Raw genomic sequence first — 16,225 nt, 5'->3', positions numbered from 1 at the left:
CACTCCCGGATGCAGTGCATCATGGGTCGACTCCTCCTACTGGAGTCCACTCCCGGATGCAGTGCACCATGGGTCGACTCCTCCTACTGGAATCCACTCCCGGATGCAGTGCATCTTGGGTCGACTCCACCTACTGGAGTCCACTCCCGGATGCAGTGCACCATGGGTCGAATCCTCCTAGGACTGCATCATGACCTGACTTGGCATGAACTTAAAGGTGCCCGATCCCTTCCTGCATGTAGTGGACTCCAGGATGCAGGGCATCCAAACCTGAAAAGGTGAGTTGCAGTTTTTTTTAATTATATGATGACGTGGCTTTTGTAAAAAAAATGCAGTTAATTAATTCAATTTTTTTTATATTTTTTTTTTCAGGTTTTTGGTTGTGTATTTGGCTGATTGCAGAAAATAATTGGTGACACCATCCAATTTGTAACTTGAAGTTCGACATCAGGATGCACTGCACCAAAGTTATTACGCAGTGAGTACATCCTTTAGACAATAAATAATTAAGTTATATATTTTAAAAAATCATAAATATTTTGACAAAGAAACTAAAAGAAACAGATAAAGATCTGAAAGTTTTCAAGAACATGAAAGAAATTTGAAAGGTAAATTTTATCAAATATTGAACTTGAAGTACATGAAAATCAAACACAATTAATAATTGTAAACAAGTAGCGACATATAATATAAATATATGTAGTATATATATAGTAATAGTTGTAAGAATGCGGTTACCGGAAATATATAGTATGCTGACACCACATAAATGGACTGGACAACAGGCTGCAGGATCAATTATGAATGGCGTGATCTTCTATTGAACTCCACTCCAGGATGCAGTGCATCACCTCATTGGGGTATGTATTTTTTAAACAACCGATTTGTATAAAATAATTTAACTAATATTTTGGAATGCTTCTTTTCATTACAGGTGATGACTATACCTTTCTACTTGGAGTGTACTTCAAGATGCAGTGAATAAAAAACCCAAAGAGGTAAATACCTTTTTTACTAACAAAATAATTCTAACTATTATTATTTGTAACAAATTATTTATTATTATTTTTTTTCTTATTTAATTTCAGGGTAAAGTGTTAAGTGTTAATGTTGCGAATAAAGTGGTTGCGGTGATTATCTTACTTCAAGAAGACGATAGATTGCAGTGCAGATCAGGAGCTAACTGAGTAAGTACCAATCTGAAAAGATTTATTTATGATAATCTCATAATTATTTAAGTAGTTGTTACATTAAGTTGGAAAATGCTTAACTTGGGTATTTGGGAGAGTTACTATCTATCTATTTAAATAGAAACTGATTTAATTGGGCCGTGGTAAAGGCGGGATTTCTCTTCGTTTTTCTTCGATATACTCTATATGCAGGGCCGGAGAAACAGTTTTGAATCATACATTCAACTGATAATAATGGATGTAAATAAATTTTTTTCTACAAGTCAAGCATTTTGGGGTGTTGAATTCCACACCCGCTAAGATTTGGCGTGTGGAGTGCTCAACACCCGGTATACACCTTCCGCCGGCCCTGTTGTGAATTGTCCTTTTTCTTTAAGTTTAAATCGTCGAAATTTTAAATATAAATTTAAAAATTAGAGTGACCCAATCGATTGTCTACAAAGTATTGCACAAACTGGTCAATCGATATAAATCGAAATTAACCCATCGCTGGCGCGCATACACAAACACCGACACCCACACAATATCGCAATCGCACGCTTCTCTTAATTTAGCCAAGTAAAAAAAGAACCAGCTTTTTGGGGCCCCATTAGTGTTGTTGGCTCGCAGTGCTATAGGAGAATAAAAGGCCACGCGATGATAAGCTTTCTGTTCATTGTAAATCGCGCTCTTAGCAGCAGCACGGCGTCGAACTTATCGAGCAGGAAGATGACCGCCCCGGGACCACGCCCCCTCGTCCTTTGCGGACCCTCGGGATCCGGAAAGAGTACTCTGCTGAAGAAGCTCTTCGCGGAGTTTCCCAATACCTTTGGGTTCAGCATATCCCACACCACGCGAAAACCGCGGAAAGGCGAAGAGCATGGTGTTCACTACTATTTCGTGGAACGTCCGGAAATGGAGGCGGCGATCGCCGCAGATGAATTCATCGAAACCGCCGAGTTTACGGGTAATCTCTACGGAACCAGCAAGGCTGCTGTGCGGGAAATTCAGGCCCAAGGAAGGGTCTGCATCCTGGACATCGAACAGAAGGGAGTCGAGCAGATCCGCCGAACGGATCTCAATCCCATTCTGATCTTCAATAATCCCCCGACCATTGAAGAACTGGAACGGCGACTACGCCTCCGTGGCTCCGAAACGGAGGAGACCCTTAAGAAGCGTTTGAATGCCGCCCAGGTGGAAATCGAATACGGATTAACGCCCGGTAACTTCCACAAGATCATCAACAATGTGGATATCGATGTGGCTTACAATGAATTCCGAAACTTTGTGGTCCAGGAACTCAAGGCACAGGAGAGCCAGGGAGTCCCTATCAACCTGAATTAAGGACTCGAGATGAAGGTGCAATGATATTAACCTCAAAAGAGTGGGTGCAATATATCTTTTTTTTAAATATCGTAGGCAAAAAAAGTAATTCAGGGAAGTTATTGTTTATTTTAAGCTGCAGGTCTTGTTTCAAACTGAACTCGTGTTGTTAACAAGGATTTCCTATTTAATTTATTTATATTTAACATACAAGTTTATGTTGTCTTTTCTAACGATAAATATCTTAAGATGAAAACCATTTGACTGCTTCCTAAAAGTATAGCTTATTCTTTATAACTTATAAAAATTCATACTCTTCAGAAGTAACTTGCTTATAAAAAAGCAAAGCTCTTTAAAGTTTCTTTCTATATTTCTAATTACACAATTGAAATTTCTCTGTTAGGGGAATAGCAATATACAAATAACTCTTCGTGTAAGTAGACATAATAATTCAATTTTCAAAGCTGCCAAGATTAACCCAATTAGAGTTGCGAACTTGACCTAAAGTTGACAAATGAAAGTACGCCGTAGATTACTTTTCGTGTCCTCGATTCCTGAGGCACCCACTCTAAACCACGTTGACTAATGGCATTTATACTTAAGAAATGGCTTGTATTTATTATCCTTCTTCTCTCCACTTCACTGTTGTGCAAATTCGTTGTTGTAGTTGTAATTTTAAGCTGAAAGTTGTTGCGGTGCTTCACGGTCTAGAAAACCGGCGAAGGCGATTAAAACGGAATCAATAAAGTAAACAGTGTGCGGGTATATTGTATTTTCACGAAGGTTCTATATTTTCAAACAAAGCGGAGCTGGGAAGGTCAAAATGTTATCGGCAGTGGGAATGTTTATACAGTGGCTGGTCTCCTCACGCAATCCATAGATTTGCCCCGCTCGCCGATGTCTGGAACTCCCCGTCTATCTATCTTTCGAACGTAACTCGCACTCCCAGGCGAAAGTCCTGCGTGGAACCTTGGATTACGAGGGATACGCATATTGCTTATAGTCATGATGGAGATGCACTCGCGCCTGGTATTTGGTGCTTCCCATACCCGAGTCCATTCCGTGGGTGCGATGTACTAGACTAGCGGATCCATCGATCTTTGTCCGGCTGTCTGCACTGCTCCACAGTCCTGCGATGGCCTCCAGTGCCAGTTCTGTCTCGTCGTCCTTGTCATCGTGCTCCGCCGACAGCGTGAGATCGATTTGGCGCCGCTGGCGGGGAAGCGATGCCACTAAGCTAACGGATATAACTAGCAGCAGGAGGAGGTACTGAAGCGCACGCATGTTGAAAGCAAACTGAGATTGCCAGCCAGAAGATCGATGTGCTCAGTAAAATATTTAATGGGAGCTGGGCTCATGGGGTGTTCCTGATTTCATTGATTTACTGCTGACTTAGAGCATTTATGATTATCTCGCCTAGCTGTGATTTAAAAAATAACATTTATTATAATCGTGCTTCTTAAAAAGTGCCATCTCGCGGTATCCATATCGTATAATAAAATTGAATAAAATCCAGAACACTCCCGAAGGTTTACAGATCGTAGCTCAATAATTTTGTTGCTGATAATGCCGCTGGCTTATCAACGAATTTATTGCTCTCTTCTCATTTCAATTCGTAGAATAATTAGTACTATGTGTTCTAAATCATGTGGATGCCTAAACCTTGGGCTCCAAGATCTGGGCGGGTGGCCAATCCCACTGCTTGGCAGGTGCGGTTTGGGCCAACTTTTCCCAGGGCTTCCAGCCGAGCATTTTGCGGGCCAGCACCAACTCGTTCTCGGCCTGGACAATCAGCTCCTCCACCTGACCGCAGCCAACTGCTTTCTCCAGGTCAGCGATGTTCTTGTTCTATGGGATTAAAATATGATAAATTGGCTTTTATATGATTTAAAAGGGATATTATATTCCCAATTAGAAATCATCTTACTTGGGCAACAGCATCGGCGCGTTGCTTGACCAACTGCTCGGTGTATTTGCGGTAGCTGGCATCCTGTGGCATTTTTCCCACTGCACGCAGGATCTTTCCATACAGAGCACTCAGGACATGATGAGGATTGGAGGACACGGCGAGTCCGGTTAAACCTGTGGACTGCAGAAGGAAGCGATGACATAACAATAACAATTAGCTGAATGCCATTAGTCTTTGGTCGTGTAAGCCTTTTTTCAGGCCTTTAGGCCTCTTTGGGTCATCTGTACTTAGTTGTATTTGTACCTACCGCCTTAAGAATCTTTGCCATGTTTGTAATTGGTTTTTAGCCGAAAATGCTTAATTTTCCGCACGATTCTTTTTAGTCAACGAAAACAGCTGTTTGTAAGTGCTGGTAAATATTGAAAGCTTAATGCAGTGCTGTGCAGTTTCAGCTGGGAAACTATCGTAATTAACCGATATTTTGGCGCCAACAAAATTTCAAAAAGATTGAGGTGGTTTATACTAAAAATATTTTTTTTTTGCAGTACATTTAATTTTCTTTCACAATTAACCAAACAAATCATATTTCATAAAGGATTCCTATAAATGTTCCACAGTTAATAGTTTTGGTTTTCAACTTGACCCAAATTAAATTAAAAGAATTTTTCAAAAAATTTGAATAAGGTGTAAAATGCTCGTGGGATTTATTTATTTATCACAATTCATTTTTATCTTTAAAAATATGAGGCGCATAGTGAATTTCAACAAAAAGTGTGGCTGTGAGTATTACATTATGATGCTATGGTGCCTTTGAAGCTACTTTCTAATTTAAATATATTATATTTTAGTTTAAACTATGTTGTATTCGCGGCTACAGTAACAGGATCTGCAACGCCAAAGGCTGAAATAAGGACATTGACCACCGTGACAATGAAAATGCCGATGACTGTGTAGTTATTGATTTTGTTTGCTCGGCAGATCTCTTGCTCATTCTTGATGTTGTACTGCCCATTCAAAATAAGTCCCACGCCAACAGCGATCTGAAATAAAAATAAACAATATAATAAATATCACCAAAATTATGAATACTTAAAATACAGTAAAGCTTTGCTAACGGCAAATATTTCTTTTAACGTATAATTTCTTAAAGTTTTAGCAAAAAGTTTAATAAGATAAATACCGACAAATTATTAAATGATTTCTAAATGAAATGTCTAGATCTATTCGATATAAAATTTGGAAATATTTTAAATTTAAATTAAAAGTGTTGTTTAAATTATGTAGGTATATTATAAACAAGGGCAGAGATCATTTATATTTCTCACCTGAAATATGATGCTGAGTGAGATGAACAGGAGGCTGGGATAGTAGTAGGGATTCGAGGTACTGGTTTCCAGAACGTAACGCAATTGATTTGCATTCGCGGAGAGCAGTGCTAAGTCCATCATTCCCTGGGCCAAGGTTTTCTTGTGCTGATAGGCATTCACATCGGGAATGGGCGTCTCCACTCCGTTGATTGTGACGAAGCCGGGACCATTATATCCCGGAAAGGAGAAACTGGGTCGTCTGCCTCCATTGGGAACGAGAACGTTGACACCGCCACCAACACCAGCGCCTCTCCCTTCGCCGCTCAGAAGACCATCATCCACGCCGGGATTACCGCTCCCATCTTTAACAAAGGGACGATCGTCGTCATCATCATCAGTTTCGGGAACTGTCAAGAACCAGAAAAAGAATGTCAATAAGTATTTATCCACTTGCTTATGGTACTTACACAACAACGCGGTTTACATAAATTGTTTAATGATTGCGGTTTTAAGCAGCATTAGTCACAAGATCGATTAACATATAGACAAGCACGAAAAATGGTTCTAGTTTTCAGATAAAAACGAGTAAGTTGGAATACGAACCTGCTCTGGGCACTCGTAAATTATTACGTGTCCGCACGTCCATTGCATCGCCGTTGTGATTGTGATTATTTGCATTTTCCTGTAACACAACAATAAGAATATTTCCGGGGTGTTAATCAGTTTCCTTTTGAATACATTCATAAAAATTAAAAAATTTCATTACAAAAAAGGCAGCAGTGAAGAATATGCAAGCATCGAATAATAAAAGTAGATTGTTATCTCTTTAATTTATATAAAAAACCATTTCCAGCAGCTGCAAACATTGGATTAATGAAACTATATGTTAAGTAGTTGCCTATCTGAATAATGTATATACAATTTTATATAAGAGAGAATTTCCATTAGCTTCAAACCTATAGATAGCTTCGAGGACAAACATTCTGATTACATATGCTTATATAGAAATAAAACATTTTATAATCTTTAACAACGCGATATTAAGTATAAACAATTTTACGAATTAATGATGAAATAACAAATACTTCCAATTTCGGGAAACCCCATACCTTGGCAATAAAACAATTTTTTGGTCCATGCAATGGTTGCAGGGAAAAACCACAAGACCCAAAACAGCATTTATTATTACTGCTGGTGCGATCTATTACTCATAGAAATAGATCCCCCACGCAGACGTGGGATTTTTTGGTGTACCATTTACATTTCACCAAAAAGATGTCAATATCAATAAAGTTTTCTCTTCTCTTGACACATCAATTATCAGTCAGTGCTAAATTTGCTTAACTTTTAAAAAGATATACATATTAACAAAAAAGATTTTCTATTAAATTTATCTACTATAAATTATATTTATTGGTTTTTTATGTCAGAGCCCGAAAATTCAGATTTATAAAAACCCCACCTTCAAAACATACATATAGTATATGGAAGCCTTTGATAATCTCCAGGGGATCTAATTCTATGACTAGTCATGGGTTTTATTCCGCTTCAGCTCTCACTGTTCCCAAAAAATGTACACAGATAATACCTGAGAAGCTTTCCCTCTGTTTACACAATAATTAACAGGTAACGCGAATCTATATTTTTTCGTATGAAGTAAATCTATTCAACAATCTATCAGCAAAATAAACAAATCACTGGTTTGCAGGCATTTTTTCACTGTTCGCCCATTTTTATGTTTATTTTTTTTTGCCGCTAAAGTCATTATCATTTTCGTTGTTCTTTTCGTTTTACTTGCAATAAAAAACAGCCTTAAGCTAAAACTCACTTTGTTTCTCGCCGAAGCTTTATCATCTTCAACTTTGTCCATTTCCAGTGTAATATGCTCTAGGTCACTCATTTTGCGATTAATTAAAAACAATTACACGATTTTAGGTAATTAATTATGAAGAAGATGCGATCGTTGGCGTTATGATGTCTGAAGAATTCCTTTGTTTGTATCCGTTATGCAGTGGCAGTGTATAATGTATTTTTTATCTAGATCTTTTTGAAGAAATCACTCTGCTGTTGTGGATTATTTTTTCTTCGGCTTCTTTTAATACTCGTGCGCGTTTTGCGACTGCTCGGCACGCTATTTCTCGGACAACTGACCGGAGATACAAACAAAATTGCGAATATTCTCTCGGGTCCACTTGTTTGGCCGGTTGGTCGCCAGCGTTACGTTTCCCCAAACAATCGGCTATTGGGGATTTCACGTTCTCAGTCTATAGAGTTACAACAAGTTTGTGTTGATGTAATGAAAAGAATTTATTCACACAACATTGGAGTTGGAGTGGATAAAACTGGTGTTGATACACAGAAAATAATTCTCATTTGGTTCACAAAATAAAAAAAATGTCTTAGTTTCGAAAACGATAAAGAAATTAAAGTTAATAGTTTTTTAGTTTTTATGTTTCTATGTATTTTTTTATGGTTATTGTGCATGGTTAAATGAAATAGTGAATGATATGTTTATCAATAAATTAAAATTACGCTAATATTCACTTGTGTATCTGTAAATATTTTATGAAATTCTCTACTTTTTAACTTTCTCTCTTTCTCATTTAATTGCAGTCTACCCCTCTCTGTCTATTGGTGAATTATTTCCGCAGTCTAGCACGCCAAGTTCCTCGTTCGCATTAAAATGCATTTGGCCAGCATTTGTTTCCCCTACGTCATTGCACTCAGCGATAACCCAAAGCATTAATATAGACCAGTTTTCCTGCTCTTTTTGCTACTGTTTGAAAAACGCGAGTTCTGGGAAAATGCCCAAATGAGCTACTAGGAAAATGTCACCGGGAATGATTTGGTTTCCCCTGATTTCCATTAGTCATCATATAGGAGACGTCGACTGAGTGAGGACTTTCACAAGTGAAGAACAATCAAGTCTTTTGGCCTTATCGAGCATTGTGTCCAGAAATAAGAACGTAAAAACCGGTTGCTAAGAGATTGGTAGCATCGTAAATACATACTTAAAAAGAATTTCGAAGAGTTTACTCTTTGAGCATCTTGTTGACTTGGAAAGCTGTTGGGCCAAAACCCAATGGCTTTTAATATTTCTTGAATTTATTTTTGGCATACGAGATTGTTGACTTTCGGTAATTTTCTGCGTAAAAGAAAGAATTATGAAAATGTAATTTATGAATATGAATTATGAATTATTGTAAAAATTTCTCCCCTATAAATAAAATAAGTAAAATTACATATCTAAAGAAAAGATATGGATAATTTTTAAGAGGCGTTACTTAAAAAAAAGAAAACAAAACCTTAAATAAAGAGCAGCATAAATAAAATAAAATAAACAGGCTAAACAATATGGTGCTTTTACAGAGATCTTATTCATATCTTGTTCAAATTGTGGCGGTTATTGCTCTTTCAATTTCCCAACACTAGTTCTCAAAATTGCGCTTTATTTCTCAATTATTTTGGCTTATTTTTTTTTTTATCGTAATATGTATTTATTGTTTGTATTTAAAATTTTTTATACATTTCTTATGCATATCAATGGAATATAGTTACATGAATTATTCGCTAAAGTCTATAATTGTAGTTATTCGAGGAATTGTTTTTGTCGCCTTAAATTTAAATTTTTTTATAACTGTTATTATCTATCTATTAATATGTATCTAAATATTTATTTACTTTTCAATATAAAGCACAGAACATCAAAAAAGTGGAATGGTGAATTTATCATTGACACAAACCTTTCATATGTACTTTTAACACTATAAAACTTGCCCGCGTCAGAGGTGTGTTGAATAAGTAAATTCAGAAGTTATGTTTAAACCAGCTTAAAGGAAGTTTTCAGTTTAATTTAAATGCTGCTCGTTATTGGAAACCGTAGACACACCGCAAAATCGCATTCTATTCTGCCCAACGTCTTGCATTTGATTAGTTAATTAGTCGTTTCGGTTAATATGGTAATTGAATGTGCATGTACGGACACTCGTAGCTATACATCTGCCTACATATGTATAATGCATGGCAATAATCTGGCAACTGTTATGTCATTGGGCTTGCATAAATTATGATTGTGGCCTGGGTGGTTTCTCGGTGGAAAGTTGAGGGTGCGAGCATCAATTCCTTTGCCCCAAATCGATACAAATATGTAATCGAAAACAATAAAGGGTGAGATATTATCAACTTACAGAATATATGTTAAATATTTATAAAAAAAAATATCTGCCAATAAATATACAAAAAATTGTACAAGTTTGTATTGTAAAAATAAAATTTGTTGTATGTACTTTGCATGTGCATAAATCGTTTTACTAATTTAATATATATTTTCGTCATATTTTTGAATTTTACTTTTTGTTTGTTTCATAACTTTTATTGGAATTGGAATTATTGGAAGAAAACAAACTTATTCTTAGTCGTGAACTTCCACTTCCAATGTTGCGACCCCCGCTGTGTTCGTATGTACAAGGATTGTTTATCATGTCCTACACTTGTTCCCTTACTCCGGCATCCGCATGCATAATCGGGCAGACCCAAACCGAAATGGCGAGCACGTAAACGGAAACCCAACGACAATCGCACATTTCCCAATAATTATATTTCAATGCATCAGAATTTCAGCACGACAGTTGTCTGGTTTCCGCAGGACAACAACAAATGGAGAATAATAACAACACCAGCAGTGGAATATCATCATCGTCATCACCATCATTGGTTTATCATCGTTGGCAGCAGCTGGACCATCATCGCCATCGCCATTGATACAGTTATGAAAGCCGGGGAGCATAACAAAGGCCTCTGGTCAGTTAACCTCCCACCCAACGAGTTCCGCCCCTCGAAAGTCCTTGCCGCCCTGCGGTGAGTTCACGGGGAGAGCGGCCTTTGTGGGCCGTACCCCGGTGTGGTGTGGTGTGGTTGGTCATTATCTGTTTAACAGTTCCACATTTAACGATGAAACGTCCGCTGGCATTGCCAGCTCGTCATGATATGGCCACATTTGAGTGGGCGGCTCGGAATGCCAGTATTTCTCCCACTTCCCTTGATTCCCATACGCCAATCTGACGTCTAGAGATGGCAAAAGCGGCTTAAATAAACCAGGTTATGGTTTTACGGATTTAAAATAAGACTAAAACAACAAATTAAAAATAAAATATAAATAAATACAATCCTTTAAAATGTAATCCTTTACATCAGTTTCGACTTTCTTCATTACTAATTAAACGTAAATGAATTTTATAACTAATTATTTAAAATATGTTTCTTAGGATCTGTTGGTTTCTTATCTAAAGCTATTATGTTTTATCAAGACTACTTACCAATAATCACTTAAAATCAATATTTTGCTAACCCAATTTCTATTAGTACAAAACATGGTAAAAAGCATACTTCCTTAATGTACTTAAGATGCCTTAATACTTACTAATAATTGAACTATATTAATTAAATTCGAACTCCAGAAAGTAGTAGCCCTTTAACTCGATTATTCTGTATATGAGCATCCAATATGATTGCCATCCCTGATCCATTTGGCATGTCCTGGCATATTGTGCGCTACAAACGGACAATCAACGGACAGGCAAGGGGCCAATAAGTTTATTACTTACCTCGACGCATTGCCCAACCAACCGTGTTCGGATCGGGAGAAAAGCAAAGGGAGGGGGACGTGGGTGGTTCAGGATAGCACAGGACGAGTCCTTGAGCAGGAAACGGACACACACAAACACTCACACACACACAAACACACAGATGTTCGACATCGCAACGCATCATCTTGCCGTGTATAATTCATGAAATGCACATCATTGCCTCAATAATGATTGCCGTTACACACACTCACACACACACACACACAAGAGTACGCCTCAATGGCTGTGTATACAAAATGTATTTGCCTGTCATGGAAGGGGGAATCCCAGAATTCATTTGTCCATGTGTGCGTGTGTGTGTGGATGACTCCGTATTTGTGGATATCCCGTTGCTTTGTTGAATGTTGAATTAGATGGCAGATACCAACTAAACTTTATGTCAGTGATTCATTCAATTCCAATTCTATATGTTGCATAACCAAATGGGCGAGAATGGGAAATCTCGTTCTAGTGGCCTTTTAAGTCCGGCTTTAATTTGTTAATCACATTATCAAATTTATATACTACTTAAGTAAGTGTAATTAATTGGTATTTCTTATATAGGAAAAAGCAACTTAAATCGTTCACAATTTGATTATGAAAAGCTTAGACAAATTAGAGATAAACAATAGTAATTTGGGTGAACAATTTCCAATGATAATACATTCATGTAATATGCAAGTAAAATCATAATTTTTGATAAAGAAAGTAATAAATATGCGTTGACATTGGGAAAAGTGTAGAGGCATTTATAAATATCTATTTCCTAATACAGATTTGTTAATATTCCAGATATTTTAATTTTTCTCCTGACCAAGCAGAACAACATTGCGTATACGCCTCTTGGAATCGAAACAAATTGATATTTGTTTAATAACAAGCATTTTAATTGAGGTTCCTGAAGGGTTTCAGGCGTGAGAACATACCTGCCAAAACAATGTGTGGTTAGGTGGGAGAAAGGAATCCGTAAGCAGGCTTAAGGTATTGACGAGTGTAACTGACTGATGCTTAACCCTCAACTCACTCACTCATTTGCACTCAAACACTCCGTCTGCGGTTAGCATCCTTGTTGTCGAAACATTCTGAAGCACGACTCTTGGAGTTTGGTACTTTTTAGGCACTGGAAGAAATGTTGTCAACTTTTCAGGTGAGTCCTTTTTTTTTACCCTTGAAGAGGATATTATAATTTCAGTAAGAAGTTTGCAATGCTGTTAAGAACACTGCTCAGACTCCATAAAATATATACTCGTATATTCATGATCAGCAATACGATCCAAACTAGACGTTTTTAGGATGCTTTTTTCAATTTCTATGATGCAATTACACCTAAGCTCATAACTTTTTTAAGTTTAATCAGATTGCGAAGTGGCATGCTCCTCTCTATAAGTATTTCTGTGGGATATGATTAAAAATAAAAACGAATACTGTAATTTTGTTTGAGTGCCCACGCAGACAGCTCAAGACACAAACACCCGCACTTAAAGCGTCATTATTAGCACAACTGAAGGGGAGAGAGGGTTATGTGGCAAGTGGAGTGAGAGGTGAATGGGTTGGCCATTATGACCACTTTCTGGAACACCTCCCACACCGCCCACACCTGTCCATGCCACGCCCACTCGCATCCCACCACCCCCCAAAAAAGCGGACACGGAGGACGGGCTTCCTTGTTGACACACTTCTGCCAACAGTTGATCTTGTGGCCGACCGCAGGCATGCGGATTAAATCCATAAAGGATACGCACACATGTTCATTTGATATGCAGACGTTTACGTGTGTGCGTGTGTGTATCATGCGTGCTTTTGTGTGTGTGTGTGACTCTATGAAATTTTAAGCACGTCCGTTTCATGCCTAACGAGCCCCATTTCCAGGCCCCGAGCGAGATGGCATGTGGGTCAGCTGAAAAGAAAGACAGAGAGAGCGAGAGAGAGACCGAGAGTACAAGTCACAAGGATTTGGAGCGCCCGAAAGTAGGCAACAAATTGTATCTGCTTGTGCGTACAGTGCAAAATCTTCGGTAAGCAAGCAAGAAAATCGGAATTAGTACGCCAAGATGAAAAATACTCTAACAACATATGCCCATAAAAACACTGGAAATCATTTTTTTTAGTTAAATTACATTTACTTCTATCAAAAATCAAATAGTGCTGTATAGAAAAAAATTTTAGTGACCTGGCTCACAAAAATATGATTATATGCTTTTTGCTTTACTTTTCGTGAAATAAAAAAAAGTTTTTAATATTTGATTTATTTTATTTCTAAGTAAATATTGTGACTTTTGGTGTTTTATTTAAAAACCATTTTTTTTTATCTGTTTTTGCAAAATTTAAAGTTTAAAACAATTAGTTCAAAAAGACGTATTAAATGTTATAAATACTTAATCGTTATTGTTTCAATTTATTCGGCCACACAAAAGACTAAAGCAACCCGTTAAAAGGACATACCAAACACTGCCCACACACACACACACAAGCTTACACATTCAAGTTGTATTGTGTACAGTACATATTATGTTTACAAATCACACCTAATAACAATTGAGCAAGGATTTAGCACGTCCCTTTTGCCCCCCTGCTGCTCGGAAAATTGTTGAGAGTTTTGTGTGGCTTTTTGGGTTAATTAAAATATGCAAGCAAATAAAATGAAATTGTTGCTATGTCTGCTCGTCGCCCTCTCTCAATTAGATGAGGCGTAAATTGTGGTCGGGTTTTTGTTTACTTGTTGGCTTACACGGGGCCTAACGTTAAGCAAGGTATGAAAATGCATTTTTAATTTCATTTAATTTGCTTCGCTTTCTGCTCGCCAGAGTGAAAATGAAATTGATTAACGCTGTAAAACTCTTGTACATTTTCATAATAACCCGACTCGTGACGGCCGCAAAAAAGGGGGAAAACGTGGACGACAGAAACCGAAATGAATACAACAAAAAATGGTTAAATAAATAAATTAAAATCAATAAAAACCACAAAAGCACACACACACTTATGTGCATGTGGCTGTGTGCGAGGGAGCCATTTAAACATGCACATTATTACAATTAAAATTAATTTAATAATAAATTCCAAAATAATTACATTTCACTTGTTTAAATAAACGTTTTTCGACCATGGAATGGACTCACGGTAAAGTACCGACAAATAAAAATGATAGCATTACACGTCCGTGTGTGTCAGTATCTGTCTTTACATTGTGTGACTGTGTGTGTATAGTGTCACTGACCAATTGGCAATCTGCTGCACAACTTTATACCAAAGAGCAAAAAAAAAGTCCAGCATTTAAATGAATTTTATGCCCTTTGAAGTCCTGGGGTATTTTCATTTCTCGATTGTTTTTATTTGAACAGTGTGATTGCTGATCTATAAGCACAGTACTTTTATTTGTCAATAAAGTATTATGTAATAATTTACAACATTTTTATTTTGAACATAAATTAAAGGTTTTTGTCTATAAGCGTTAAATAGACTTTTTAATGTATCTGACACTGTTTCAACTACTTTCTGTCCCAAAACTTATGTTAAGATATTTACTTCTCAATAATTCCCAAATGCAGTAAGAAATCAATTTAATTTAAATAATGCTTTAAATGGTATATCATGAAAAAAATATTTTTTTGGGGCCGTTTGACAAAATACAGATCGTCGGTAAAGAGAAATACAATTTTCCGTTTTATATTTGCATTAAAAATTTAACATTTTCCCAGAATCTTTTGCAGAACCATCGCATAAATAAAATGGCACACAGATGTACACCAAATATATATACGTATACGAAACGACTTATATGTATATATAGATATATATATATATGCATGTGAATATACATATCTGTCAGTCATGTATGCCATGTGTACGTTTCTGTATAAGTAAGTGGAGTGTCCTGCGAATGTTTCCCTGCTGCTGTTTGCTCCTTTTTTGCGTATGTTTTTATTTGTTAATTTGTATGGAAAATCACTTTTTGCCAGGGAGCCGGCGTAAAAGCAGCGAACTCTGGGTGTGGGTTCGAGTGTAAATAAAACCCATTTAAAAAATTACGCTGTTTTTATAAGGTAACAATGCATACAACAATTTACACACGTGTGTGCGGATGATGCAAATTTGCATAACATTTTTGCCCGGGACCACATCACGAGGGCAGTGGCCACGCCCCCACATTGCACACACAAACAGTAGTGTTTGGAAAACATAGTGTTATAATAAAAGTTTAAAAAGTTAATTTAATACATAGTAATAAAAAAAGGAATTTGTTCTAATATTTTAGTAAGTTTAGTAAGTAATATTTGTTTTCTTTAGAACTTTATAATATCGAATCAATAATTTGTTGGTTTAATATTTTTTATTTCTGAGTTATATTTTTGAAACATGTTACTATCATTTTGCGAAAATGCATAAAAAATTTTTTAAATTAACTTTAAAATTATTTTTGAAGTCTTCTATTATTTTTAACTTGACTGTACCTCCATATAGGTTCGCTCGGGCGTATAAATTCACATAATAAGTCCTTCGTCCTGGCGCCCGTGTCGGGTTTCCTGCGGTTTGTGGATGATTCCGTTGTTGCTGCTCCACTCCTCTTCACATAGTTGTTGTTGTTCAGGTTGCTGTTGTTAACGTTGATTCGTGACAAAAGCAAAAACAAAAACACTTACAAAAAAACAACAACAATCAAAAGCAACAACGGCAACAGGAAAAGCGTATGACAGGGATATCATCCAGGGATATACAATTTGGTAGGTCATTATCCATGCTCCTCCGCTGGCAGCTCCTGTTTTGACTGCGGTTTCAAATATGGCAAATAATTGTAAAATGTTTCTGGATTTTGGCTCTGCGCTTCCTATATCATCATGGCCGCTCGCCATCTGGCGGCTGCTGTTGATGTTTTTGCATTGCATTTGTGTCGCT

The 16,225-nt window shown here is 37.0% G+C and overlaps 4 protein-coding genes across 5 annotated transcripts; 1 reads left to right on the top strand and 3 right to left on the bottom strand.

The window, feature by feature from the left end:
* The first annotated feature begins 1,686 nt into the window (after positions 1 to 1,686).
* Positions 1,687 to 3,264, top strand: LOC108089749 (guanylate kinase). Its single transcript, XM_017188136.2, has one exon. It carries the CDS (start codon positions 1,827 to 1,829, stop codon positions 2,511 to 2,513), a length of 687 nt encoding a protein of 228 aa, XP_017043625.1. The 5' UTR covers positions 1,687 to 1,826; the 3' UTR covers positions 2,514 to 3,264.
* Positions 3,256 to 3,809, bottom strand: LOC108089752. The gene is made up of 2 exons (XM_017188138.2): positions 3,542 to 3,809; positions 3,256 to 3,461 (listed from the first exon to the last, which is right to left on the bottom strand). The coding sequence occupies exons 1-2, from the start codon at positions 3,774 to 3,776 to the stop codon at positions 3,412 to 3,414; spliced, it is 285 nt and encodes a 94-aa protein (XP_017043627.1). The 5' UTR covers positions 3,777 to 3,809; the 3' UTR covers positions 3,256 to 3,411.
* A 232-nt stretch (positions 3,810 to 4,041) lies between these two features.
* On the bottom strand, positions 4,042 to 4,814 carry LOC108089750 (NADH dehydrogenase [ubiquinone] 1 alpha subcomplex subunit 5). The gene is made up of 3 exons (XM_017188137.1): positions 4,709 to 4,814; positions 4,420 to 4,581; positions 4,042 to 4,340 (listed from the first exon to the last, which is right to left on the bottom strand). Exons 1-3 carry the CDS (start codon positions 4,727 to 4,729, stop codon positions 4,149 to 4,151), a joined length of 375 nt encoding a protein of 124 aa, XP_017043626.1. The 5' UTR covers positions 4,730 to 4,814; the 3' UTR covers positions 4,042 to 4,148.
* Positions 4,815 to 5,081: 267 nt separating this feature from the next.
* LOC108089748 (ninjurin-A) lies at positions 5,082 to 7,869 on the bottom strand. Of its 2 annotated transcripts, none has more exons than XM_017188134.1 (4): positions 7,537 to 7,869; positions 6,312 to 6,390; positions 5,727 to 6,115; positions 5,082 to 5,441 (listed from the first exon to the last, which is right to left on the bottom strand). In XM_017188134.1, exons 1-4 carry the CDS (start codon positions 7,606 to 7,608, stop codon positions 5,256 to 5,258), a joined length of 726 nt encoding a protein of 241 aa, XP_017043623.1. In that variant the 5' UTR covers positions 7,609 to 7,869; the 3' UTR covers positions 5,082 to 5,255. The 2 variants fall into 2 exon arrangements, with proteins under 2 accessions (XP_017043623.1, XP_017043624.1); XM_017188135.1 differs by having other exon boundaries at positions 5,727 to 6,070.
* Between the last annotated feature and the right edge of the window lie 8,356 nt (positions 7,870 to 16,225).

Source organism: Drosophila ficusphila, unplaced genomic scaffold (genome assembly GCF_018152265.1).
Source record: "Drosophila ficusphila isolate 14025-0441.05 unplaced genomic scaffold, ASM1815226v1 contig_106, whole genome shotgun sequence".
Taxonomy (NCBI): Eukaryota; Metazoa; Arthropoda; class Insecta; order Diptera; family Drosophilidae; genus Drosophila; species Drosophila ficusphila.
Note: the sequence above shows the minus strand (reverse complement) of the source record. Positions and strands in the feature narration are given on the sequence as shown.